This window comes from Ursus americanus, chromosome X (genome assembly GCF_024610735.1).
Source record: "Ursus americanus isolate L20-20 chromosome X, mUrsAme1.1.p, whole genome shotgun sequence".
NCBI lineage: Eukaryota > Metazoa > Chordata > Mammalia > Carnivora > Ursidae > Ursus > Ursus americanus.
In genome coordinates, this window is record NC_142164.1 from 55,162,186 (window position 1) to 55,190,005 (window position 27,820).

The window sequence follows — 27,820 nt, forward strand, 5'->3', positions numbered from 1 at the left end:
CTTCGGCTGGGGAGGGGGGATGGGATAGGCTGGTGATGGGTATTAAGGAGGGTACGTATTGCATGGTGCACTGGGTGTTATACACAAGTAATGAATCATGGAACTTTACATCAAAAACTAGGGATGTATTGTATGGTGATTAACATAATATAATGAAAAAATATTATTTAAAAAAAAGATTTTTTTTTAATTTAAAGAGAGTATAGTTAAGATGGTGGAAGAGTAGGAGGACCCAGAGCTTGTCTCGTCCCTCGAACACAGCTACGTAGTTATCAAATTATTCTGAACAGGCAAAAAGTCATTTAGAGGTCTGAGAGAACAAAAACTGCAAATCTACCAATCTACCAGTTGAAAAACGACCACCTTTTGGAAGGTAAGAGGTGGGGAAGCTCACTTGGGGGAGACATACCTGTGGATGCAGTGGTGGGGAGGAAGACTGGAGCCTACCACAAAGTATTAGAAGCAGCTGAGGGCAAAATCTGAACTTTTAAATTTGCTACTGTGGGGGACGGGACATTCCTGGATTAAGGGTGCTCAGGTGGCAGAGAGTGGCAGAATCCCAGGAGTAACAGGTGGTCTGAGGTTCTCCTGGGTTGCAGGAAGATTGGGTGGCACCAAGGTGCTGAGCTGTTCCCACGCATAGCAGCCAGCAAGCCGGCAGAAAACAGCGGGTCTTGGTACCGGGTTTCTGCTATAAACTGCATACTGCCAGGCGGTCACGGGACTGCTTTTCTGGGACAGGCTGGCAAGGGTGGCAAGACCCTTCTCTGGAGGAACAGTGTGGGTCCACGGCACCAACATCTGTGAAATTCGGAGTTTTGAACTTGGTCACACACCTGAGATAAAAAGGCTTGGACATGGGCAGGGTGAACGCATGGTTCAGATGGAAACCGGAGAAACAAAATAGGCGATTGACTGCTTTTCTGAGAGGGCTCACTGAAGAGTAGGGAGGGCGAACTTTCAGCTCCAAGGCTAGAGTAGGGTGCAGCCATTTTCATCCCGCCCATCAGTGCTGAAAGGCTTCAGGGAGCAAAAGAGTGCCACCTACTAGAGGCCAGGGCCTCATACACCAAGCCCCATGCCCCTGCACCCTGGAGAAGCATTTCCACTGAAACAAGCCTGCCTGAATATCAGTGCAGCAGGCCTCTTCCCCAGAAGACCAGCACAACTAGTTCGTACCAAGTGTATTGATCATAGAGTGCTGCAAAGCTTGGACTCTAGAGGGAATAGGATTGAGCTTCCATTTTACTTTTATTATCTTTTATTTTCTTATAGTTTCCAATTCCTTTTAAATTATTATTATTTTTTTAATTTATATATATGTATGCTTTTCATATCTCTCTATATAGAGAGATATTATTTTTGGTCTACTTTTATTTATTTGTTAATTTATTCTTATTTTGGAGTGTAGATTCTTTAAACAAACAGACCAAAACACACCCAGAATCTACTTTTTTTTTGGTTTTCTTATTTCGTGTTTTTGTTTTTCCTCTTTTTTCTTTTCTTTTTTTTCCTTTGTTTTTGTTGTTTCTGTTTTTTGTTTGGGGTTCCTTTTTTTTTTCTTTCTTCTTTTCTTTTCTAGACAAAATGATGAGATGGAGGAATTCACTCCAAAAGAACATAAGGTAGAACTCACAGCCAGGAATTTATTCAATACAGACACAAATAAGATGTCTGAACTAGAACTTAAAACAATTATAAGGATACTAGCTGGCCTTTAAAAAAGCATAGAAGACACTAGAGAATCCCTTATTACAGAGATAAAAGAACTAAAATCTACTCAGGTTGAAAATTAAAATGCTATAACCGAGATGTAAACACAAATAGAGGCCACAAATACAAAGCAGAAGAGCAAATCAGTGATATAGAAGGTAAAATTATAGAAAATAATGAAGCCAAAAAGAAGAGTGAAAGAAAGATAATGGACCATGAAGGTGTACTTAGGGAACTCAGGGACTCAGTAAAACATAGTAACATTCATATCATAGGAGTTCCAGAAGATTAAGAGAGAGAAAAAGGAATAGGTTAATTCAAACAAATTAAGTTTGAAAACTTCCCTACTCTGGGGAAGTACACAGATATCAAAAACCAAGAAGCACAGAGAACTCCCATTAAATTAAACAAATGCCAGCCATTGCCAAAGCATATCATAGTCAAATTCAGAAACAACACAGCAAGGGAAGAATTCTGAAAGCAGCAAGGGGTAAAAAAAGGTCCTTAACCTACAAGGAAAGACAGATCAGGTTCACAGCACTCCATTGGGTCAAACAGGACCCATCCAGCCATACTTGCCCATGAAAGCGTATCTTAATTCCCTTTTAGTGACTTCTGGAATGCACCCTTGTGTCTCCTATACTACCTTCCAGGGGTAATAAAATTCCCGACAATGGCGAGTGCTACTGAATTCATCTTCTGCTCTAACGGAAATACTACTGTATTTCTTTCTGACTAAAAGTAAAACAAGAAAAGGCGTTAATACTGCATTTTGCTGCATTTTGTAGCCATAGCCTAAGAGCAATTTCTTGACAGCAACATAAAAGTCTTACACGAAAGTACAGTTTTAATCACCAGTGAGTCACTAACAAAAATTTGTATGTATCATGGTGCTTATTTTCTTCAGAAAATAATGAGTGGGTGAATCATTTCTAAGAGAATAAACTATCATTAAATCTACAGAGAATAGAAGAGTCTAATAGCTATGCCATTATTCATTATACTGCTACATGAAAGCAGATAATTCACTGAAATAGAAAATTTTAAAGTTCTGCCTGCATTTTCTCACAAAATTCTTGAAGAATATAGTGGTACTAAAGAACAAATCAACTACAAAAATGTACCTATACAATTTGGTCCTTCCACAATTGTGTATCAAATAGTGTACTTCAAACGACTGAAATGCTAGAGAGAGAGTGGTGATGGAATAGGAGGACCCTAGGCTCATCTTGTCCCACAAATGCACCTAGATAAACTATCAAATCATTCTAAATACCCCCCAGAAACCTACCTGAAGACCAACAGAATGAATTCCACAACTAAAGGGAGAGAAGAAGACACACTGAAGAAGGTAGGAAGCATGGACACATGGTTAAGGGGAGAAACGAGCTGTGAGTGTTGCAGAGGAGAGGGAGAACACCTGGGGCACACACTGGGGAGATTATTCACTCTTCTTGGAGCACATCCCTAAGAGGTGGCATTCACAGAGATGCCTCGCCCAGGAAAAAGGAGCTGGCTGGAGCCATTTCCCTCCCCTGCCCCTCAGCATGACCAAAAAGGCACCTGCAGAAAGCACATGAGTCCCAACACTGGTTGCCTAACCTGCTTACACCAAGTCCCACACCTCTGTGCTCTGGTGTGACTGCCCTTCTGGGTCAGCCTTCCTCACGCCCAGCATGGCAAGACCCTTCTCCAGAAGACCAGTGCAGGTCCCTGCCAGTACCACCTCCCTAAGACCTGGAGTTTAAAAGGCAGCAGATTTGGCTCGAATACAGCCCAAAGGGCACTGTCCTGCTCCTGGAGACAAGGCAGGTTAAACAACCCAAAGGCAAACAGTATAGAAACATCGATCTGAAAAAAGCCTGGAACACACAGTCGGGAGATTATTTGCTCTTCTCAGAGTGCTTCATGGAGAAGAGCAAGCACCCAGACCCCTCTGCAGAGAAACAGGAGCTAGCTGGCTTCATTTCCCTTATCTGCCCCTCAGCATAAACACAGAGCCACCCGTAGCAAACAGCACAGCACCTCCACTGGCTGCTTAACCTGGTTACAAGTCCCATACCCCGACACTCTGGCAGAACTGCCCTTCTCAGTCAAGTCTGCCTCGGTCCCAACACGGCAGGGCCCTTCCCCAGAAGACTAGCAGAAACCCCTGCCCATACCATGTGTCCAGCCCAGAGAGCTCTGCAGGGCTTCAATTCTAGTGGAAGTAGTATCAGGTCTCATTTAAAGAGCAAACTGGAGCACACCTAGTTAAAACTTGCCACATGCAGGCCAAGGACCAAACACTGACCACTGCAAGCTAGGAAAGCTGCTGCAGATGACTGGCCTGAAGAATAGAACAGCCAAAACACAACAGCAGAGCACACACAGCACAGACTAGAGACATTCCCTGAAGCGAGAAGCCCTGGACACTATAACATCTTCTTCATGAAGCCATTACTCTCAGGAGCAGGAAACATAATGGGCTTTTCTAAAACACAGAAGAAGGCAAAGACTTAGACAAAATGCCAAGATGGAGGAATTCATCCCAAATGAAAGAACAAGATGAAGTCACCACCGGAGATCTAACCAAACCAATATCATGCCTGATGGAAACTTAAAGAAACAATCGTAAGGATACTTGCTGAGGTTGAGAAGAGAATGAAGACATCAGGGAGGCCCTTACCACAGATATAAAAGAATTAAAAAACAGAAATGAAAAATGTGAGGTGCCTGAATGGCTCCATTAGTTAAGCATCCAACTCTTGATTTCAGCTCAGGTCTTGAGCTCAGGGCCAAGATTTCAAGCCCCACATTGGGCTCCACACCCAGCATAAAAGAAAACAATAAAAAAAAGAAGTGAAAAATGCAATGACTGAGATTGGACACAGCCTTGATGCAATGAACAGCAGGCTGGAAAAAAAAAAGAGGAATGAATAAGTAACCTAGAAGACAAAAGAATGGAAAATAATGATGCTGAACAAGAGAGAAACAATTATGGAACACGAGAACAGACTTAAGGAAATCAAAGACTCCATCAAACTTAGTAACATTTGTATTGTAAGAGTCCCAGAAGAAGAGAGAGGAAAAAGGGGCAGAAAAATTTTTGAAGGGATAATAGCTGAAAACTTCCCTAATCTGGGGAAAGAAACAGACATCCAGATCTAGGAAGCATTGAGAACTCCCACTGCAATCAACAAAAGCAGGCCCAGAACAAGACATATCATAATTAAATTTGCAAAATATAGTGATGAAGAAAAAATCATAAAACCAGCAAGACAAAAGAAGTACCTAACTTACAAGGGAAGACTCATTAAGCTAGCTGGAGATTTCTCAACACAATGTGGCAAGTCAGAAGGGAGTGGCATGATATATTCAACATGCTAAATGGGAAAAATCTTCAGCCAAGAGTACTCTATCCAGCAAGGCTACCATTCAGAATAGAAGGGGAGATAAAGAATTTTCCAAACAAACAAAAACTAAAGGAGTTCCTCACCACTAAACCACCCCTGCAAAAATATTAAAGGAGACTCTGAGTGGAAAAATCTCCAGAAACAATGACAAAACAAGGAATGACACTAAATAAATACCTATCAATAATTACTCTGAATGTAAATGGACTAAATGCTCCAAGCAGAAGACACAGGGTGTAAGAATGGATAGAAAAACAAGACTCAAGGGGCACCTGGGTGGCTCAGTCAGTTAAATGACCCACTCTTGATTTCAGCTTAGGTTGTCATCTCAGTGCAGTGATATCAAGCCCCATGTCAGGCTCTGTGCTCAGCATGAAGTCTGATTGAGATTCTTTCTCTTCTTCCTTCCTTCTGTCCCTCCCCTGACACATGCACACATGCATTCACTCTCTCTCTGTCTAAAATAAATAAAATCTTAAAAAAAAAGACCCAAGTATATACTGCCTACAAGAGATTTATTATAAACCTAAAGACACCTGCACATTGAAAGTGAGGGGAGGGAGAAACATTTATCATGCAAATGGATGTCACATGAAAGCCAGAGTACCAATACTTATATTGGAAAACTACACTTTAAACAAAAGACTGTAACAAGAGATGAAAAAGAGCATTATACCATAATAAAGGGACAATCCAACAAGAAGATCTAACAATTGTAATTATTTATGCACCCAACAAAGGAGCAGCCAAATACATAAAACAATTAATAACAAACTTAAAGGAACTCATTGATAATAACAGAATAACAGCAGAGGACTTTAAACTCCACTTACATCAATGGACAGATCACCTAGGCAGAAAATCAACAAGGAAACAACAGCTTTGAATGACACACTGGACCAGATGGACTTAACAGACTATTCAGAACATTCCATCCTAAAATAGCAGAATACACATTCTTTTCAGGTTCACATGAGACACTCCCCACAACAGAGCACATACTACTTCATAAATCATTTCTCAACGAATACAAAAAGACTGAGATCATACCAAACATCTTTTCTGACAACAATGCTATGGAACTTGAAGTCAACCACAAGAAAATATTTGGAAAGACCACAAATACACGGGGGTTAAAGAACATTCTACTAAACAATGAATGGGTCAACCAGGTAATCAAGAAATTTTAAAAAATATATATACATGAAAACAAATGGAAACTCAACAGTCCAAAACCTTTGGGATGAAGCAAAAGCAGTCCTAAGAGGGAAGTATATAGCAATATATGCCTACCTTAAGAAGCAAGAAAAATCTCAAATATGCAACCTAACCTTACACCTAAAGGAGCTAGAAAAGGAACAACAAAGCCTAAAGCCAGCAAAGGAAGAAAATAAGGAAGATTAGAGCAGAAAAAAATGACATAGAAACTTAAAAAAAAAAGAATTTATCAGTGAAACAGGAGCTGGTTCTTTGGAAAAAAAAAATCAATAAAGTTGATAAACCCTTAGCCAGATTGTACAAAAACAAAAGAGAAAGGACCCATTTAAATAAAACCACAAATGAGAGGAGAAATAACCAACACCACAGAAATACAAGCAGTTATAATGGAATATTATGAAAAATTATATACCAACAAATTTAACAATCTAGAAGAAATGAATACATTACTAGAAAGATTTAAATTACCAAACCAAAAAAAGAAAGAAACAGACAACTTGAACAGACCAATAATCAGCAAAGAAACGGAATCAGTAATCAAAAATCTCCCAACAAATAGAAGTTCAGGGCCACATGGCTTCACAGGCAAATTCTTCTCAAAATATTCCAAAAGACAGAAAAAGTAGGAAATTTCCAAATTAATTCTATGAGACCAGCAGTACCCTGATACCAAAACCAAATAAAGACACCCCTAAAAGAAAGGATAAGAACCATACAATCGGTTCAACAGATACAGAAAAAGCATTTGATGAAGTACAACATCCACTCATGATAAAAATCCTCAACAAAGTAGGGTTAGGAAGCATGTACATCAGGGGCGCCTGGGTGGCACAGCGGTTAAGCGTCTGCCTTCGGCTCAGGGCGTGATCCCAGCGTTCTGGGATCGAGCCCCACATCAGGCTCTTCCGCTATGAGCCTGCTTCTTCCTCTCCCACTCCCCCTGCTTGTGTTCCCTCTCTCGCTGGCTGTCTCTATCTCTGTCGAATAAATAAATAAAATCTTTTTTTAAAAAAAGCATGTACATCAACATAATAAAGGCCATATATTAAAAAACTCACAGCTAGTATCATCCACAATAGGAAAAAACGGAGAGCTTTTCCTCTAAGGTCAGGAACAAGACAAGGATGTCCACTCTCATCACTGTTTTTTAACATAGTACCAGCCACAACAATCAGACAACAAAAAGAAATAAAAGCATCCAAATCAGCAAGGAAGAAGTCAAACTTTCACTCTTTGCACATGACATGATACTCTATATAGAAAACTTTAAAGGCTCCACCAAAAACTCACTAGAACTAATACATTAATTCAGTAAAGTCACAGGATACAAAATCAATGTACAGAAATCTGTTGCATTTCTATACACCAATAATGAAGCAACAGAAAGAGAAATCAAGGAATCAATCCCATTTACAACTGCACCAAAAACCATAAGTTACCTAAGAATAAATTTAACCAAAGAGGTGAAAGACCTGTGCTCTGAAAACTATACAACATTCATGAAAGAAATCGAAGAGGAAACAAAGTAATGGAAAGACATGCCATGCTCATGGATTGGAAGAATAAATATTGTTAAAATGTCTATAGACAAAGCAATCTACACATTTAATGAAATCCCTTATCAAAACATCATCAGCATTTTTCACAGAGCTAAAACAAACAATCCTAAGATTTGTGTGGAACCAGTAAAGACCCTGAATAGCCAAAGCAACCCTGAAAAGGAAAAGCAAAGCTGGAGACATCACAATTCCAGACTTCAAGTTATATTACGAAGCTGTAGTGATCAGAACAGTAGGATACTGGTACAAAAACAGACACATAGGTCAATGGAACATAATAGAAAATCCAGAAAGAAAAACACAACTATATCGTCAATTAATCTTTGACAAAGCAGGAAAGAATATCCAATTGGAAAAAAGACGATCTCTTCAACAACTGGTGTTGGGAAAACTGGACAGCAACATGCAAAAGAATGAAACTGGACAACTTTCTAACGCCATACACAAAAATAAATTCAAAATGGAAGACCTAAATGTGAGACACAATACCATCAAAATCCTAGAAGAGAACATAGGTAGTAACCACTTTGACATCAGCCGTAGCAACTTCTTACTAGATAATTCTCTTGAGGCAAGGGAAACAAGCAAAAAAAAACTACTGGGACTTTTATCAAAATAAAAAGCTTCTGCACAGCAAGGGAAATAATCAACAAAACTAAAAGGCCACCTACGGAATGGGAGAAGATATTTGCAAATTAACCTATCTGATAAAGGTTTAGCATCCAAAATATGTAACGAACTTATAAAACTCAACACCAAAAAACAAATAATCCAATTAAAAATGGGCATGAATAGACATTTTTCCAAAGAAGATATACAGAAGGTCAACAGACACATGAAAAGATACTCAACATCACTCATCATCAGGGAAATACAAATCAAAACTACAATGAGGTATCACCTCTCAACAGTGAGAATGGCTAAAATCAACAACACAAGAAACAACAGGTACTGGAAAGGAAGTTGACAAAGGAGAACCTTCTTGCAGTGTTGGTGGGAATCCAAACTGGTGCAGCCACTCTGGAGAACAGTATGGAGCTTCCTCAAAAAGTTAAAAATAGAATTATCCTACAATCCAGCAATTATACTGTTAAGGATTTATCCAAAAATACATGTTGTGATGAGCACTGGGTGTTATACCCAACTAATGAATCGTGAACACTACATCGAAAACTTACAATGTACTATATGCTGGCTAACAGAAGATAATTTATAAAAATACTAATTCAAAGGGAGACATGCACCCCATGTTTATAGCAGCATTATCTATAATAGCCAAATTAAGGGAACAGCCCAAACGTCCATCAACTAATGGATGGATAAAGAAGTGGTATACACACACACATGCACACACACTGTAATATTACTCAGCCATATAAAAGAATGAGAGCTTGCCCTTTGCAAAGACATGGGTGGAGCTAGAGAGTATTATGTTAAGCAAAATAAGTCAGTCAGAGAGACAAATACCATATGATTTCACTCATATGTGGATTTTAAGAAACAAAACAAAGAGCATAAGAAAAAAAGAGAGAAAGGCAAACCAAAATCAAACTGTTAACTACAGAGAACAAACTGATGGTTACCAGAGGAGACGTGGGTAGGGGGACAGGTTAAATAGATGATGGTGATTAAGGACTGCAGTTGTTTTGATGAGCACCAGGTCTTGTATGGAAGTCATGAATCACTATATTGTACACCTGAAACTAGTATTACACTTTATGCTAACTAACTGTAATTTAAATAAAAAATTGAAAAGACAAAAAATAAAGTACTGTGAAAAAACTATAGGTGTAAAACAGCAACAAACTATAAAGCCTTTAGGGTCTCAATATTTGAAGGTTTGAGACTCTATTATGCCTTAATTACACTCTTTATCAGGGTTCACAGAAGATCAATGAAAATGGTACTCTTGTTCCTACTCTACTAGAATTTTACCTCCTTCATTTAGGGTTATTAAGATTTATTTATTTGAGAGACAGAGAGAGAACGAGTGAGCATGCAGGCAGAAGGGACAGGAGGAGAGGGAGAGAATCTCCAGCAGACTCCCCACTGAGCACAGAGCCTCATGTGGGGCTCAATACCACAATCCTGAGATCATGATCTGAGCCGAAATCAAGAGTCAGTTCTTAATCAATTGAGCCACCCAGGTGCCCCCAATTAGGGTTATTCTTAAAGAAACCTTTCTTAAGTCATAAAAACTATTTTATGTTTCACATGACAGCTTTTGACTAAACAATCTCTGCAATAATCTCTATTCAGATTTCTTGTTTATTAGCTTAGGGTTTGAACGATGAAGAGACAAAGAACATTTTATACATAAAGTGTATGGTAACCAAAAAAGCACATCACATTTTATACTTTTTAAAGATTAGTTATCATTAAAAGTATCATGAATAAGCATCAAGAGTCTGAGAGAAATCAAAATAAGTCTAAGAAGAAACAAGGCTCTATATAAATATTCATTTCAATAAATAATTGATCATGTTAACACAACAAACTTCTATTCTACTTGCTTGAGACTACTGATACAAGAAACAGGTTATCAATCCACTGGCCTGAACGAGGTGTGACTTAAATTGGGATCTAAAGGTCAGAAGAAATAATGGCATTACACTAAATGCTGGGAATATATTCTTTTAAACACTGAGAATAACAGGAGCTAGAAATTATTGGACGTTTGCTATAACCCATGCATAGTGTTGTGCACATAATATACTATCTATTTAGTATTTCCTAGTATAAAACCCTAGGGGATAAGTACTATTCTTATCCTAAGGGTTCAGATAAGAAAACTGAGGTTTTGACAAGTTAAGTGACTTGCCCAAAGTCGTACAGCTAGTCTACAGTATAGCAGGGAAACTCACGTGGGTCCAAGGACATTTGCATATTATAGCATATTGCATAATAGCATTATTTGTAATAGAAAAAAAGTGACCACAGTATCCATTAAGAGAATGGAGAAATAAATGTGTTATATTCATATAACAGAATACTATGCACAGTGAAAATAAATGAACTGTAGCTACACATATAAACCTGTATGTATCACAAACAGTGCTAGTTGATAAAAACACGTTGCAGAATAGATGCTGCATAAATAAAATATATAGCTTAAAAGCACGCAAAACAACAGTGTATAAAGTTTAGGAATACATGCATACACAGTAAAAATCTAAAAACACGCATACCAATATTAAATACAAGTCAGGAAAGTACCTATGGGGGTTCAGGAAGCAAGGGGAATGTAATCAGAGATGGAGGGATATTATACAGGAGGTTTCACCTACATTTACAGTGTTCATTAATACCTTTTTGATAACTGTAGTATTTTACATTAAATTTAAAACATCATAAATCATTTTGGATTTATTTCAATGGCTCTCTACTACCTTCATCAATAAAATTCCAAAATATCCTAGCATTCAAACACTCCACCATCTTGCTTTTTTTTTTATCCTTGAGGAACCAATTTCCCAATTTAAATTACAAGATGTTAATAAGTTAGCTTTTAATAGCAATTCCAAAAATATTCTACCATATTTCAATAACTTTACTACTTAGTTCTGGAAAGTACTCAAAAGTAAATTTATACCAGACAGACCACGAACCCCAAAAGTATATCCATCCATTGCCTTGGCCCTTCTGAGAAGCTTCAGAGCATCTGACAATTATAATGTTCCTTCTATGATTCCTAACATGGGTTGCTATGCTGTGAACTGCAGGACTAATGCCCTGGCCAAAACTGACTAGACTAGGGATTGGCACCTGAGCCAAAGGCAGCAACTGGAGGCTGTCTTATGAAGTGGTCTGATGTGCAATTTCTGCCGAAGAGGGGTACTTTGTAGTGGTTAGTGTCTAGCCAACCCAATCAAATCCTTTCTCTAGGAGTCTGGATATAAAACATATAGAGTGAGCAGAAACAGAACAGTCCAGTCATGAGACTGGTGACTACCAGAGTTGCTATGATATTCTGAATGGTTCTTCTTGAGGTTTGTTTAGCTGGTAAGACACTTACCCAGGCCATCTTGCTAAACTATGTATCCTTTCATTAAAACACTACTTAAGATAACTTGAACATGTCCCTGTTCTCCATAACCTTAGAATACATAACAAGCAATATTTTTATTTCCATATTTAATGAGGTTCACAGAACACCTAACCACCATCTGTGAGGATGGCATTATAGGGAATAGTCAGTCATACCAGTGTGGGAGGAGGCAATGCACACATCATTTTCACTTTATGGCATAAAGTGAAACCTATACCAAACACAGTTAAATATGCTAAGGGTTTCAAAGCATAACTTTCAAAGTTGCACTGAAAATAAACATGTTCAACAATGCTGAGTGGAAACAGGAACACTGATTTTGCTGGAGATACACCAGTCTTTACAACCTAACAAATTTCACTTTGTTAGGTTCCATTTTTTGGTATAACTTACATGAAACAAGGAAAGAGACAAGGACTAAAGTTGACACAAAGGAATATACAGCTGGTATTATCAAAGACTTTGAAACCTTAAGTCCTATGATATCCATGTTCCTCTCCATACCCATCATCCTTGGCCCAAGCCCCAAAATAAAATCCCACTCATGTATTATCTCCTGTATTCTAATTTCTACAATGCTCTGTATTTTCTCTCTACTGACCAAACTTCCTGCTATTCCTCAAAACTCCAGAAGTCCTAACATTGTGTCTACCCTCCTTCCTTGCCTGAAATGAAACATTACTGTCCTCTGAGGTCTCTACCTCCCTTATAATCCTCAAGAGAAGGCTATTCAAAGTGTCTCAGGGAAAGGAGGTAGTTTTCTTCTTCCTGATATTCTTCCTGATATTCTAAGCTATTACTTCTTCACCCTGAGGTAAAAATCTCTGTTCTTATTAGTGACGAAGTAGAACAACTAGAACTCTCATGAATGGAACGTAAATTGGTACAACCACTTTGAAAAACTATTTGGTAGTATCTACCAGAACTGCATGCCCTACGACCTGGCAATTCCACTCCTAGGTATATACTCAATAGAAATGTACACTTATATGCACCGAAAAGACACATAGAAGAATGTTCACAGGATCATAATTTGTGTAATAGCTCAAAACTGAAGATAATTCAAATGTTCATCAAGAGTAGAATGTATAAATAAATCATGATACATTCACCCTCTTGAATGTCCTATAGTAATAAAAATGAATGAGTTAAGTGTTACATGCATGATGGCTGAATCTCAGAAACATAATATCGGGTGAAAGAAGCCAGACATAATAGAGTAAATACTGCATCATTCCATTTATATGAAGTTCAAAAGTAAGCAAAAAAAATCTACGGTAGAGGATAATGATGTAGGGGAATAGAAGGAAAAGGCTTCTGGGCTGTTGGTAATGTTTTTATTTTTTTAAATTTGGGTTCTGATTCAATAAACATGGTCATTTTATGCAAATTTACCAAGATGCTATGACTTTTGTACTTTACTGGATGTATGCTATACTTCAATAAAAAAGTTTATATAAAAGAAATAAAAGTAACTCTGCTACTTTGAAGTTTATACCATCTATCTATTCATTCTCAGCACTCATCTACCTGCCTCCTGGTCACTGCACCACATCAAAGAGTTAGAATCCTGGTTAGCAGTCTTTTATACACTAAATCCTGCTTTAACTAAGAATGACTTTAATATGCATGTGGACAAATCACTCAAAAGCCTCCCCTCACTCTTAGACCTTACCTCCATAAATCTTCATATCCACTCCACTGTCGCTATCCACTCCATGAATTTACCATCACCCAGAACTTGCTAATAGCTAAAATCATACACTCAACAAGCTTTTCTCTGACTACAACCTCCTATTGCAGCTTTGATTTTCTTCCTGCTCTACTCCTGTTTTTTAAGCTAATAAAATGACCTACATTCAAAAACTTTTCATGAGAATGAAATGATGTGCATCAACAGCTTGGCACAGTGTTGGTCACACAGAAAGTGCTCAATAAATGGTAGCCATATTCTGTTCTGTTTTCTTTTTTAAAGATTTTATTTATTTGAGAGAGAGAATGAGCAGGAGGAGGGGCAAAGGGAGAAGCAGACTCCCCACTGAGCAGTGAACCTGATGCAGGGCTCGATCCCAAGACCCCCTGAGATCATGACCTGAGCCAAAGGCAGATGCTTAACCAACTAAGCCCCCCAGGTGCCCCCATATTCTGATATTAAGTATTTTATTATGAACAAATTTTCTTTTGAGACTCGTATTTTCCTCAAATTCACTCAACCTCTGGCATGAAAGAAACTTGGCTTTCATCTAACACTACTACATTCTTCCCAATCCTTTTTTTTTAAGATTTATTTATTTGACAGAGAGAGAGAGAGAGAGAGAGAGAGAGAGAGAGGGAGAGAGAGGTGGGGAGGGGCAGAAAGCAAGAGAAATTTTAGCAGACTCTGCACTCAGCCCAGAGGCTGACATGGGGCTCTGTCCCATGACCCTGAGATCAGGACCTGAGAAGAATAAGAGTTAGAGGCTTAACTGACTGCACAACCCAGGTGCCTCTCCTCCCAATCCTTTTAAATGAAGGCCAGTCCTCAAGCCATTCTTTCTGATTAAAGAAGTCGGGAAGAAAAATCAACATAGTCCTAATTCCTCGAGGCTAACTCAACATCAGCATTCCACTATCATATCTGCTCAACGAGCTCTACTTCAAGATTTATGTAATCTTTTTTAGAGTCTTCTGCCAACTTTCAGGGTTCCTCTCTATCTTACTCTTTGTTATTAAACTCTAGGGCTTCAAAGTGAATACAGATTACCCTTTTGGTACCTTGGCCTCACAAATGCCTTCTCAAACTTAAGCCTCATAATCAGGACTCAGATCATGTAATTTCAGATCCAGCTCTACTGCTTACTACCGTGTGACTGTGGGCAAATTACTCAACCTTTCTAAGCTTCAGTTTCCTTACCTGTAAAATGTTGGATAACAGTACCTATTCATAGGGCCACTGTGAAGCATAAATGAGAAAATTCACGTAAAATTCTCAGCAAAATGCCTAGCACAGTAAATGCTTAATAACTTAATAGCTAGCTGGGATAACTATTATTATCTTTTCTCTATACTAGTTTTTTAAAAAGATTTTATTTATTTATCAGAGAGAGAGAGGCGGAAAGCACAAGCAGAGGGAGCGGCAGGCAGAGGGAAAAGCAGGTTCCCTGCTGAACAAGGAGTCTGGTGTGGGACTCGATCCCAGGACACGGGGATCATGACCTGAGCCGAAGGCAGACACCTCACTGACTGAACCACCCAGGCGTCCCACCTGTACACTAGTTTTTAGCACATTTCCCCTTGTCACCAAACCGGCTCAGGCCTCCTGACTTTGTTTTTCCAGTTTTATCAAGATATAATTGACAGTCTCCCGACCTTTTTAAATGAAAAGACACTTTTCTGGAGTTTGTTCCTGTATCCCAAGATTTATTTCCTTCCTTTCACCACAACACTTTTCTGAAGAGTAATATACCCTTCCTTTCAGAAGCAAGGAATAATGGAAGGATCATGGACTTTGGAGCCAAATATACCTGTATTTGAACCTGACTCTTCCACTTAGCAGCTATATGACCTGGAGCAAGCACTTTTTCTAAGCCTATTTTTTCATAAATAAAACGGGGATACTACCCCATTTCTTAAGGTCAGCAAAAGGATTAAAATGAAATAATATATGCAGAGCAGCTGGCCAAAGTAAGTGCTAAATTAAGGCCAGTTTCCCACCCCTTAACCTTTCCTTAACCCCTTACAATCTAGGTTCTCCTCTACCACTTTATTTATTTATACTGGTTTTTCTCACTTCAGCTCTTATTAGCATTATGATTTGGTGCAATTTACTTGACTTCTCTCAACCTTAGTTTTTCATTTGTAAAATGGTGATCATATAACTACAACATAAAGTTGTCTTGAGATTTAAGTGATATAACATATGTAAAATATTTTTGCATGGTGCCTGATCTTATAGTAAGCACTTAATAAACGGTAGCTTCCAGTGACTTATTAATGGCCAAATCGAAAGACTGTTCAACTCTCTCCTCTAGGCTTCAGTGACAACACACTATTCTGGTTTGCTTTTTACCACTGACTATTCCTTCTGTCTCTGCACCTCCTCCATGAAGTCTTTCTTTATTCTCCTCAACCAGGTTTGAGCTCTCTCTTCTGAACCCTCAGAACACTTTGTACTTCTCCTGAGGCAAGGCACTTCTCTTGCTCTGAATCACAGAGTACACTACTACCTCATTGCCTGGCATTTCTTTATTCTTGTAGCTTTTATTGAGTACCTAATGTAAGTCATACCTGCGCTAGGGATATAAAAATTAACATCATAATTACTGTCCTCAAGCAACTTATAGGAGGGCAGAACAGACAAGTAAATAGTCTATTATTTGAAGTGTGATTAAGTCCTAAGGTAAAAGTATGCCCGGGGTCCTCTGGAAGCACAAAAAGGGGTTACTTAAATTAGACTGGGGAAGTCAGGAACACAATCTTGGAAAACGCATTTTGTGCTTAGTATATGAGGAGGCAGTACAAAAATAGCCGTTAAATGAATGAATGGACCTAAAAAGGAACTAACTAATGAGGATGTTTCCAATCAGGTCCAGAGAAATAGCAGGGGGAAAGGCTTGGAATAGGCAGGGTTGGGTGTTCTAGACATACGAGTGTGACCTGACCCCAAAGGGCAGATGATAGAGTGCCAATAAAGGTTTTTAAGTTGGAAAGGGGTATAATCAGATTTGCATTTTACTATAAGTACTCTGGCAGTTCAGGGAAAATGGATTCCATGAGAGCTAGGCTAGAGACAGCGAGTCCAGTTAGAAGGCTGTTGTGATAATTCCGATAAATTATGAGAACCAGAAATGCTGAAATGCAGAACAGTCAATCAAGATGGATACTGAGTCACCTTAAACTCTGGCTGAACTGAATTATTCATATTTGTATCTTCTGCAAGCACTGCATTTTGCCCTTAAAACCAGCTACAAATACCCACCTGTAGATATTTGTCTACTACTATTATTGAAACCTACTTAGGAAACAGCAGCTAACAGCCAGCTGAGTCACTTCCGGTACAAAGATTCCTAAGTAAAGGCATCTTTTCCCATTACAAAACTCAAAAGAAACTTAGGTGTATTATTCACACCCGGAAAGGAACAACAGTGACTACAAACACCGCGCACTGCGTAGAAACTCTCAGACGTCTCTAGCCTAGGCTATTTCACCTCCAAATAACGTTCGAACAAAGCCTTTCAAAGGGCCATGAGACTCCGCCCTGTGCGCCCAGTCGAACGCCCAGGATTCTTTACTCTTTGTCTCAGTTCGAGACCCACAAGTCCGCTCCTACTTGTCGCCAGGCCAGCTTTTTCACCCAGCCTTTTCCCAGTTTTCACCACGCCGCTGTATAAACAGTTCACTGCAAGGCACTGAGGAGAGAGTACTGTCCCAGGCTAAGGAAATCCAAGGGGGAGAGGAAGGTGTTTTGAGGTTTCAAAGTTTAAGATTTCCCTGGCCTTGTCAATTCTCTCACAACCCCACCTCCACCGCGCCTCTTGCTGTGGAGCTCCCTTCTGAAGTTACGACGATCCCTTCTACAGTTACTAGAATGCTATCTGCACCCAGAAACTAAGGAAGGTTGGTGTGTTTTTTTCAAACTTACCCTAACAGCCGCCATATCTATGACCTTCTCCGTCTCAGTTTTCATATGGTAGGCAGAGAGGGACAAAACAGTTCAACTCGGCTCACCTCACCAGACTCGCCTAGTTACGTCCCATGTCTGCTGGCTCCGCCCTTTCTCCACCCTCTTCGTGCGGCTTTGGGAAGCGGGTACAGCTAGCCGGCTGTGTTTCGGTAAAACCGTTCATCCTCGTGACTGACTGTTCCTATCCTGGATAAAACCTTTCAGAATACTCTCCATAATCCAGTTGAAAGCTATTTTCCTGCGTGCAGAAGTTCGCACTATTTTCATAGTTTCAGACTTACGTGATTTGTCTATATAAGGATCTAAACTCCAAGTCCAGCTGCATTAATAAATAACTGTATAGTCAGGTCCAGGCAGATTGAACAGAGCTTTCTTAAAATTTTAAAAAGAAAGGAAAAGTGTTTTATTCAAGCCCAAGTTAAAACAGTTTCCCGGAAACACAGTCTTCACAAAGAAAAGAGTGCTCCTGGGAAGGAACATTTGGTGCAGGGTTATATTTGTTTTGTTTTGTTTTGTTTTGTTTTGTTTTGTTTTGTTTTCATAAAGAGTTACAAATCATCCTGAGGAAGGACATTCCAAAAAATTAAAGACTATCTTAGGTTTTTAATATGTGCAAGGCTGTATGACTTTAGTCTTATAGGAACCAGGGAGATTATTTTTTTCTTTTTCTTATCTTCTTGTTTGGAATGCTCCTTTTGGTTATTTTTTTAACGAAGCATATGTACAATATGTACCTGGGGCAGAAATAGAGTCCATACTTTGAAGTTTTGCAGAGTCATTTTGACCTTGGTAAATGTTAAAGAATATATTCTCTGGGACCCCGGGAGCAGGACCCACAAACACATGAAAAGTTGAAAAATTCCTTGATTTTATCAATCACTAAAAGAACATCTAATCTCTGCGATAAATGGTCCAGTTCATACATTCTAAAACTATGTCACTGTGAGCCTCCTATATGCCAGACACTTGTTCAACATTCAGAACAATACAATGCCTTCCCTCATGGAGCTTATGTTTCCAAGAGAAGAAGACAAATAAATGTTACAGAGCGCCAAATGCTATGAAGGAAAATAAAACAGTATGGGGATTAGGTGAGAATTTACTTGTTTAAATAGGTTAGGGAAAGGCTTTCTGAGAAGCTGACATTTGAGAAAAGTGCTGAAGGAATTTGGGTAAAGGCATTTCATGTAGAAAGAGCAACAATGAAAAAAGCTGGAGGGAAAAGTTCAAAAGGAATGAAATAACAGGCTATGTAGGGGCTTTTTGTACCACGATACAAACTCTGGATTTTATTCTGAATAGGCGGGAAGTCCAATGGAGGGCTTTGAGCAAAGATGGGGCATGATCTAAGTTAGATTTTAAAAGGATTATCTTGGTGCTGTAAGGAAAATATGCAATGAATAGGTGCAACATATTCAAGGGGAGCAGGATCTTCCCTAGGCCTCCAATGAATGATTCTAAGGAAAGAAAATGCTCATAATCTGACCATCAGCATAGCCAATATTAATTCATTTATTCATTCAACAAATATTTAAATGCAAATTATATACCAGGCATCAGTAATGTATCTAACATATTTGACAACCTAAGCAAATCATTTTTTAATGGCTTCCTCCTCTTTATGACAAAATTATTTTGAGAAATAATGATGACTGAGTAATATTTTATTGTATAATACATACCACATCTTCTTTATCCATTCATCTATCAATGGACATTTAGGTTGCTTTCATATCTTGGCTATTCAGCCATAAAAAAGGATGAGATACTGCCATTTGCAGCAACATGGATGGATTTAGAGGGTATTATGTTAAGTAAAATATGTCAGATGCAGAAAGACAAATATCATATGGTTTCAATTATATATGGAAACTAAATAACAAAACAAATGAATAAAAAAACAAAAAGCAGAAACAGACTTATTAATACAAAGGACAAATTAATGGCTGCCAGAAGGGTTGGGGTGAGCAGAATGAGTGAAGGGGAGTTGAAGATACAGACTTCCAGTTATGGAAAAATAAGTCGGGATAACAAAAGGTACAGCACAGGGAATATAGTCAGTGGTACTGTAAGAGCGTTTTATAGTGACATATGGTACTACACTTGTAGTGAGCATAGTATAATGTATAAAGTTATTGAGGCAGTACGTTGTACACCTGAAACTAATGTAGCATGGTGTGTCAACTATACTCAAAGATATTAAATACTTATTAAATAAATATTAAATATTATAAATATTATTTATAATATTTAATATATTAAATATTATAAATAATATTTATAATATTAAATATTATAATAAATTAATATTTAAAAAGAAATAAGGATGTAATTAAACTAATAATAAAGGCCATAAAAGACACTGAAATTTTTCTTTTATTGAACTTCATATCTATCTATCATTAAAATAAAACAGAAAATAAATAGTGCAGTACAGAAAAGGAAAAAAGTAATGGATCAATGCTTTCTAATTACATTAATGTATTTTTTTAAACGAGAAAGAACTTAAACCTATATATTGGTCTACTGCATAATAAATAAAAAATATTATAGTTTTGGGACACCTGGGTGGCGCAGTTAGTTGGGTGTCTGACTCTTGGTTTGGCTCGGGTTGTGATCTTGAGGTTGTGGGATTAAACCCCACGTCTGGCTCCATGGTCAGCACAGAGTCTGGTTAGGCCTCTTTCTTCCTCCCCATCTCCCCCCCACCGCGCATCCTCGCTCGCACTCTCTCTCTCAAATAAATCTTTTAAAAAATACTACAGTTTCTGTTTTTGAACTTTAACATCTGCATATTTGTCAATAATTTCATCAAAATCTAATATTTCTAAATATTCAGTAGGTGGTATAGGTAGACTTTTTAATGTATCTTTGTTTATAGTTGAAAGATGAACATTTTAATCAATTTTAATATTAATACAGTTTATTTCAGATAAAGCAACATATATACAAATAAGAAAAGTCTTAAAATTGTGAATAAGTGTGGAAGAGAGTTATAATAATTCTCTTTCACAGAAGTTCTGTGAATTACAATACCATCCATGTGTTAGTTTCTTCAGGATCAAATCCAGTGGTATTCAAATTTTCCACAGTTGAAATTTCAACTAAAATATCTTCAGCAGAAAATTAATTATACATTTCCATACTATGAAGTAAAAACTTCAGAAGTTCTTCTTCTGTAGAAATCAGTGAAAAATGTCTGAATGAGAGGGAACGTCGACATCATTTAATCCATTGCTTTAGAACAAGTGTCTGGTGCTTTCCGCAAACTGTAAAGGCATTCATACAATGCCCTTTTGGTTTCTTCTGCTAATGTCAAACAGTCATCTTCTGTCATTTCTCCTGCTATCATTTTTTTAAATGTGATTATCTTTTCTATGTAATGTCCATTTCTTCACACCATATTGTTGCATAAGGGGCGCCTGGGTGGTGCAGTCGTTAAGCGTCTGCCTTCAGCTCAGGACATGATCCCAGCGTTCTGGGATCGAGCCCCACATCAGGCTCCTCTGCTAGGAGTCTGCTTCTTCGACTCCCACTCCCCCTGCTTGTGTTCCCTCTCTCGCTGGCTGTCTCTGTCAAATAAATAAATAAAATCTTTAAAAAATATATTGTTGCATAATAAATTACTTTCTTCACATTTTGTGCCTCAATTTTCAAGGAACAGTTTAAGACTTTGTTTTTCACTGTGCAGTGCTCAAGGCTAATTCTGGCTGTTTGCACATATTTTTCTGTTTGATTAACAACCTCATCTAAATTTTCATGCCAGAAAATTCAAATTCAGTAAAATATTTCATGATAAATTAAAAGTTACACTTTTCGGGGTACCTGGGTGGCTCAGTGGGTTAAGCATCTGCCTTTGCCTCAGGTCATGATCCCAGGATCCCGGGATCAAGCCCCACGTTGGGCTCCCTGCTCAGTGGGGAGTCTGCTGCTCCCTCTACCTCTGCCCCTCCCCCTGCTTGTGCTTTCTCTCTCTCAAATAAGTAAATAAATAATTTTTTAAAAGTTACACTTTTCCAAACAAAAATTACACCTCAAAGTTTGCACTCTGTTTCAGTGTTTAAAATTTTAAACACAAACACACACACAAAAAAACATCAAATGGTCACATAAGATGGCAGAACTGAAATAATCCAGAAGCTGTTTCTCTGTCTTTTTCCATCATTGTGCTATCATTGTTCATTTCTAACCCATTTAAATGCAGGGATATGTAGTACCACAGGGGACAGAGATGCAACCTACACCAAAGTTGAGCTCCAACAATTCGGAAACTTTGTTAATTTATTCTCTAAAAGAATTTGTGTAATTCAGTCAACATGTTTTTGGACACCGTATAACTTGGAATTCTCCAAATTACCTTTCACTGGAGAATACAATGTTTGTTAAAAAATAAGTTATCAGATAAAAGACTGGTATCCAAGATCTACAAAGAACTTCTCAAACTCAATACATGAGAAACAAATAATCAAATAAAAAAATGGGCAGAAGATATGAACAGACACTTTTCCAATGAAGACATACAAATGGCTAACAGACACATGAAAAAATGTTCAACATCATTAGCCATCAGGGAAATTCAAATCAAAACCACCTTGAGATACCACCTTATGCCAGTTAGAATGGCAAAAATGGACAAGGCAAGAAACAACAAATGTTGGAAAGGATGTGGAGAAAGGTGATCCCTCTTACACTGTTGGTGGGAATGCAAGTTGGTACAGCCACTCTGGAAAACAGTGTGGAGGTCCCTTAACAAGTTAAAAACTGAGCTACCCTATGATCCAGCCATTGCACTACTGGGTATTTACCCCAAAGACACAGACGTAGTGAAGAGAAGGGCCATATGCACCCCAATGTTCATAGCAGCATTGTCCACAATAGCCAAATCGTGGAAGGAACCGAGATGCCCTTCAACAGACGAATGGATTAAGAAGATGTGGTCCATATATACAATGGAATATTACTCAGCCATCAAAAAGAACGATTTCACAACATTTGCAGCAACATGGACGGGACTGGAGGAGATAATGCTAAGTGAAATAAGTCAAGCAGAGAAAGACAATTATTACATGGTTTCACTCGTTTATGGAACATAAGAAATAGCAGGGAGATTGGTAGGAGAAGGAAGGGAAGAATGAAGGGGGAGTAAACAGAAGGGAGAATGAAGCACAAGAGACTATGGACTCTGTGAAACAAACTGAGGGCTTCAGAGGGGAGGGGGGAGGGGATTGGGAGAGGCCAGTGATGAGTATTAAGGAGGGCACATATTGCATGGAGCACTGGGTGTTATGCACAAATAATGACTCATGGAACACTACATCAAAAACTAAGGACGTACTGTATGGTGACTGACATAACGTAATAAAAAATCTGGGAAACAAACTGAGGGCTTCAGAGGGGAGGAGGTGGGGGATTGGGATAAGCCAGTGATGGGTATTAAGGAGGGCACATATTGCATGGTGCACTGAGTGTTATACACAAATAATGAATCATGGAACACTGCATCAAAAACTGGGGATATACTGTATGGTGACTAATATAACAAAATAAATATTATTAAAAAAAGAATCTCAAGATTTAAAAAATTATTATTAATAAAAAATTTTTAAAAATAAAAAAGAATAAGTTATCAAGATGTGTTAATTTGAAGGTTACATATATATTATTTAAACTCAACAGTAACCAAAAGATTCGTTTAGAACTTAGAACAAAAAAAAAAGTTTTCTAGGGGAGGAATATTTTATTAGTGACATTGCTTAGAATTTCCAGGCCAGGCCATGGTAATAATAAAAAGAAGAATTATTTTTCTTATTTTATTAATGATTTTAAATTCTCTATAGGTAATATATCTCATTGCCTGCACTCAGGTCTGACTACTCCCATTCCTGCCCATAGGGCCTCACAGCCTGTTATTGTTCTATGTGGTGGTTAGGAAACAATGAACAAAACAGACATGAAGACAAAACTTCTGGTCTGTTGGAGCTTAAGTGTAAATTTTTGACTAGGAAAACAAGAAAAGAAACAAGATTATTTCAAATAGTGTTAACTACCATAGAGGGTGAGAGGGTTGGGGTGGTAGATAATCTAGATTGGGAGAACAGAAAATACTTTTCAAGGGGCAGACACTTGAGCTGAGACTTGAGTAACAAGAGGGTCCACTTATGTGAATATCTGAATATCCAGGTGAAAGGTACAACAAATGCAAAAACCCTGAGGTGGGAACAAATTTACATGAGTATCATGAGTGAAGCAGAAAGTAGTAGTAAATCAGGCAGAAGCTAGATCATATGTGTAAAATTATAATTTTCCTTTTTATAAGAAACATTTAAGGGGCACCTTGGTGGCTCAGTTGGTTAAGCATCTGCCTTCAGCTCAGGTCATGATCTCGGGTCCTGGGATCAAGCCCCACATTGGGCTCCCTGCTCAGCAGGGGAGCCTGCTTCTCCTTCTCCCTCTGCCCCCCCACTCCTGCTCTCTCTCTCTCTCTCTCTCTCTCAAATAAATAAATAAAATATTTTTAAAAAATAAATATTATTTAAATATTTTCTGATTTATTACTATAAATTTACCAATTGCTACTGATTGTTTTGGGCACAAATAGCTGTTCTGTGTAATGAAAACTATTAGAAGCAAAATAAGATCTTGGTCTTTAAAAGAGGAGTCATAAAATAAAGGAGTTGAACTAAACCAGAGGTGTTGAAGGCTAGTGTGTTTAAGAATTTCCTGGATAATTTGATAAAATGAAGATTCCTGGATAGCAGCCCTGGATATGAGTATTCATTTGTCCTGATATAAGGAAATTTCGCAAAATTTCCTCAATTGTTTCTAATGTGGGTATTCCTTGGGCTATACTTTGAGAAACTAATTAAGTCCAATTAGATTAACTAAATGATTTATAATGCTATGTCATTTCTAACACCATCATTTTAAGATTCTATAATGGCTTTTATATAATGCTATTTGGTTATCTTGGGTTACTCCAGTATTCTTGTGGATACATGATATTCTCATCTCCAGTGGCTTTTACTTCTACTTCACTTCAGCCATCCACAGCAATGTCTATACTCTTGGATTTGTTATTACTAGGAGAACCACTTCACCTCTGAAAATTTAAATTGAAACAACTATTATCCTTTAAGCTCTTGGAACCACACCGTTCTTTGGTTTTGTCAAGATCTCTAGGCCTTGATGTCTGTATTAGCTGTCTATGGCTACATAACAATTTACCCCAAATTTAGCAGTACAAAACCCAAACATTATTTCACAGCTCTGTGGCTCAGGAATTTAAAAATGGCTTAGCTGTGTGATTCTGCCTCTAGGTTTCTCATGAGGTTCTTCTCAAGATATCAGCTGGAACTGCATTTATCAGAAGGTTTGATTGAAGTTGGAGGATCCACTTCCAAGATGGCTCGCTCACTTACATAGTTGTTATTAAAAGGCCTCCTTTTTTCACCACGTGAGTCTTTCCACAGTGTTGCTTAATAATAAAGTGGCAGGAAGAGAAATGAAGAAACCAATTGCACCAAAAATAATAAAATATCTAGGAATGAACTTAACCAAGGAGGTGAAACACCTGTACTCTGAAAACTATAAAACAGTGATGAAAAAAATTGAAGACGACACAAACAAATGGAAGGATATTCTATGTTCATGAGGTGGAAAAATTATAATTGTTAAAATGTCCATACTACTCAAACCAAACTGCAGATTTAATGCAATCCTTATCAAAATACCAACATCATTTTTCACAGAACTAGGGAAATTTATATTAAAATTTGTATGGAGCCACAAAAGCTCCCGAATAGCCAAAGAAATCTTAAGAAGAATAAAGCTGGAAGTATTGCAATCCCAGATTTCATTACAAAGCTGTAATAATAAAAATAGTATGGTACCGGCACAAAAACAAACACATAAATCAATAGAACAGAATAGAAAACCCAGATATAAGTCCATACATACATGGTCAGTTAATCTATGACAAAATAGGCAGGAATATGCAATGGGGAAAAGACAGTTTCTTCAGTAAATCGTGCTGGAAAAACTGGACCACTTTCTTACATCATACACAAAAATAAACTCAAAATAGATTAAAGACCTAAATGTGAGACGTAAATCATAAAACTCCTAATAGAAAACGTAGGCAGTATTCTCTTTGATATTGGCCTTAGCAACATTTTTCTAGTATTTCTCCTGAGGCAAGGGAAACAAAAACAAAAACAAACTATTGATACTACACAAAATACAAAACATTTGCACAGTAAAGAAAACCATCAACAAAATAAAAATATGACCTAATAAATGGGAGAAGATATCTGCAAATGATATATCCAATTAAGGGTTAATATCCAAAATATATAAATAACTTGTACAATTCAAAACAAATAATCACATTAAAAAATGGGCAGAGAACTTCAAAAGACCTTTTTCCAAGGAAGACATACAGATGTCCAACAGACTGGTGAAAAGATGCTCAACATTACTAATCATCAGGGAAACGCAAATCAAAACTACAATGAGAAATCACCTTACACCTGTCAAAATGGTTAAAATCAAAAACACAGGAAATAGCAAATGTTGGGAAGATGGGGAGAAAAAGAAACCCTCATGCACTGTTGGTGAGAATGCAAACTGGTGCAGCCACTGTAGAAAACAATGTGGTATTTCCTCACAAAATTAAAAGCAGAAATACCACATGATCCAATAATTCCACTACTGGGTCTTTACCCAAAGAAAGTGAAAACACTAAATAAAAAAGATATATGCATTTTCTTGTTTATCAGAGCATTATTTACAATAGTCAAGATAGGGAAGCAACCTGTGTCCGTTGATGGATGAATGGATAAAATAGCTGTGGTATAGAGTTCTGGGCCACAATGGTGACACAGGAAGACCCTGAACTCACATCCTCCATGAAACACACCAAATTACATTTATTTATAGAACAGCTCCTCCTGGAGAACTGAGGGCAGACTGAACAACTTCTGCATGACAAAAGATAAAACAGCAAAAAGGAACAGCAAGAGAGGAGGAAACATGGTAACAAAGAAATCCTTCAACCACCCAACTCTGTGAACTGCAGTGGGAAGGGACAGTGCTGAGGGCCTGGGAACAGATTCCTCTGTTATTGGGCACAGAAAAGAAGCATTGGTTTAAAAGAGCAACTAAGGGCACCTGAGTGGCTCAGTCAGTTGGGTATCTGCCTTTGGCTCAGGTCATGATCCCAGAGTCCCAGGATTGAGTCCTGCATCATGCTCTCTGCTCAGTGGGGAGTCTGCTTCTCCCTCTGACCCTCCCCCTTTTTGTGCTTTCTCTCTCTCACTCTCTCAAATAAATAAATAAGATCTTAAAATAAATAAATAAATGAACAACTAATATGTAAAAGAGACAGCACTGCAATTCTGCCAAATGGCAGAGGAGTCATGGGAATGGTCTCTGGGTCATAGGAATTAAGGAACTGCAGGGTTATGTTCCCTCTTCACCTTAAAAGCCCAGACCAAAGCAAGGTCCTGGATTCCATAACTGTCTTGCTGTCTCTGCAAGCCCTGGGTCTGCAAACCCACACCAGCCCAGGTCACTCCAGGACACAGAAAGAAAAAAAAAGCTGCATGTTGTCTTCTTTTTTTTCTCTTCTCTTTTTTCTTTTTTTCCTCTTTTTTTCCTCTTTTTTTTCCTTTAAAAAGCTGCAGCTTAAAACAGCAACTAGCATATAAAACAGTTAGCACTAGACCTTTACCAAATGGCTGGGGGAGCAGCTGGAATGCTCTGTAGGTGGGAGAAGCTGACGGACAAAATCTATATTTCCCCCAACCTTGAAAGCACAGACCAGTGTACTGTCCGGGCATCCTAACTGACCTGCCACATCAGTGAGCCTCAGGCCCATAGCCCACACCAGCCCTAGCTGTCCCACCAAGGTAGCCACAAGACAGTGCACACTAGAACACCCCTGATTAATGATCACTACAGCCCAGGCTTACACCACTCTGGTTTTAGATGTCTTGCTAAGATAGCCCCAGTGCAGAGTGCTCAGGAAACTTGGTTAATGACTGCTTCAGATCCAGCTGCCCTGCCAGGGTGCCCCCTATGTGGAACACCCTGGGAAACTCTAGCCCAAGGTTGCATTGGTTTCAGACTTTACACCAGAGCACACCTTCCCACACCAGTCATGGTTTCAGTTACCTGGCCAGGGCACCCACTGAGCTGAGTATTTTGGGACATACAAGCTGCACCA

General features: G+C 38.3%; 1 protein-coding gene across 3 annotated transcripts in view; it reads right to left on the reverse strand.

Annotated features, from left to right (window-relative positions):
- APOOL (apolipoprotein O like) overlaps nucleotides 1–17,658 on the reverse strand; it is a 161,957-nt gene extending 144,299 nt beyond the window's left edge. For all 3 annotated transcript variants that reach the window (XM_087859657.1, XM_087859658.1, XM_045800033.2), the window contains exon 1: nucleotides 17,554–17,658. In XM_087859657.1, coding sequence (XP_087715783.1) covers nucleotides 17,554–17,598 — 45 coding nt within the window. In that variant the 5' untranslated portion in view covers nucleotides 17,599–17,658. The remainder of the gene's footprint in view (nucleotides 1–17,553) is intronic.
- Nucleotides 17,659–27,820: the final 10,162 nt, after the last annotated feature.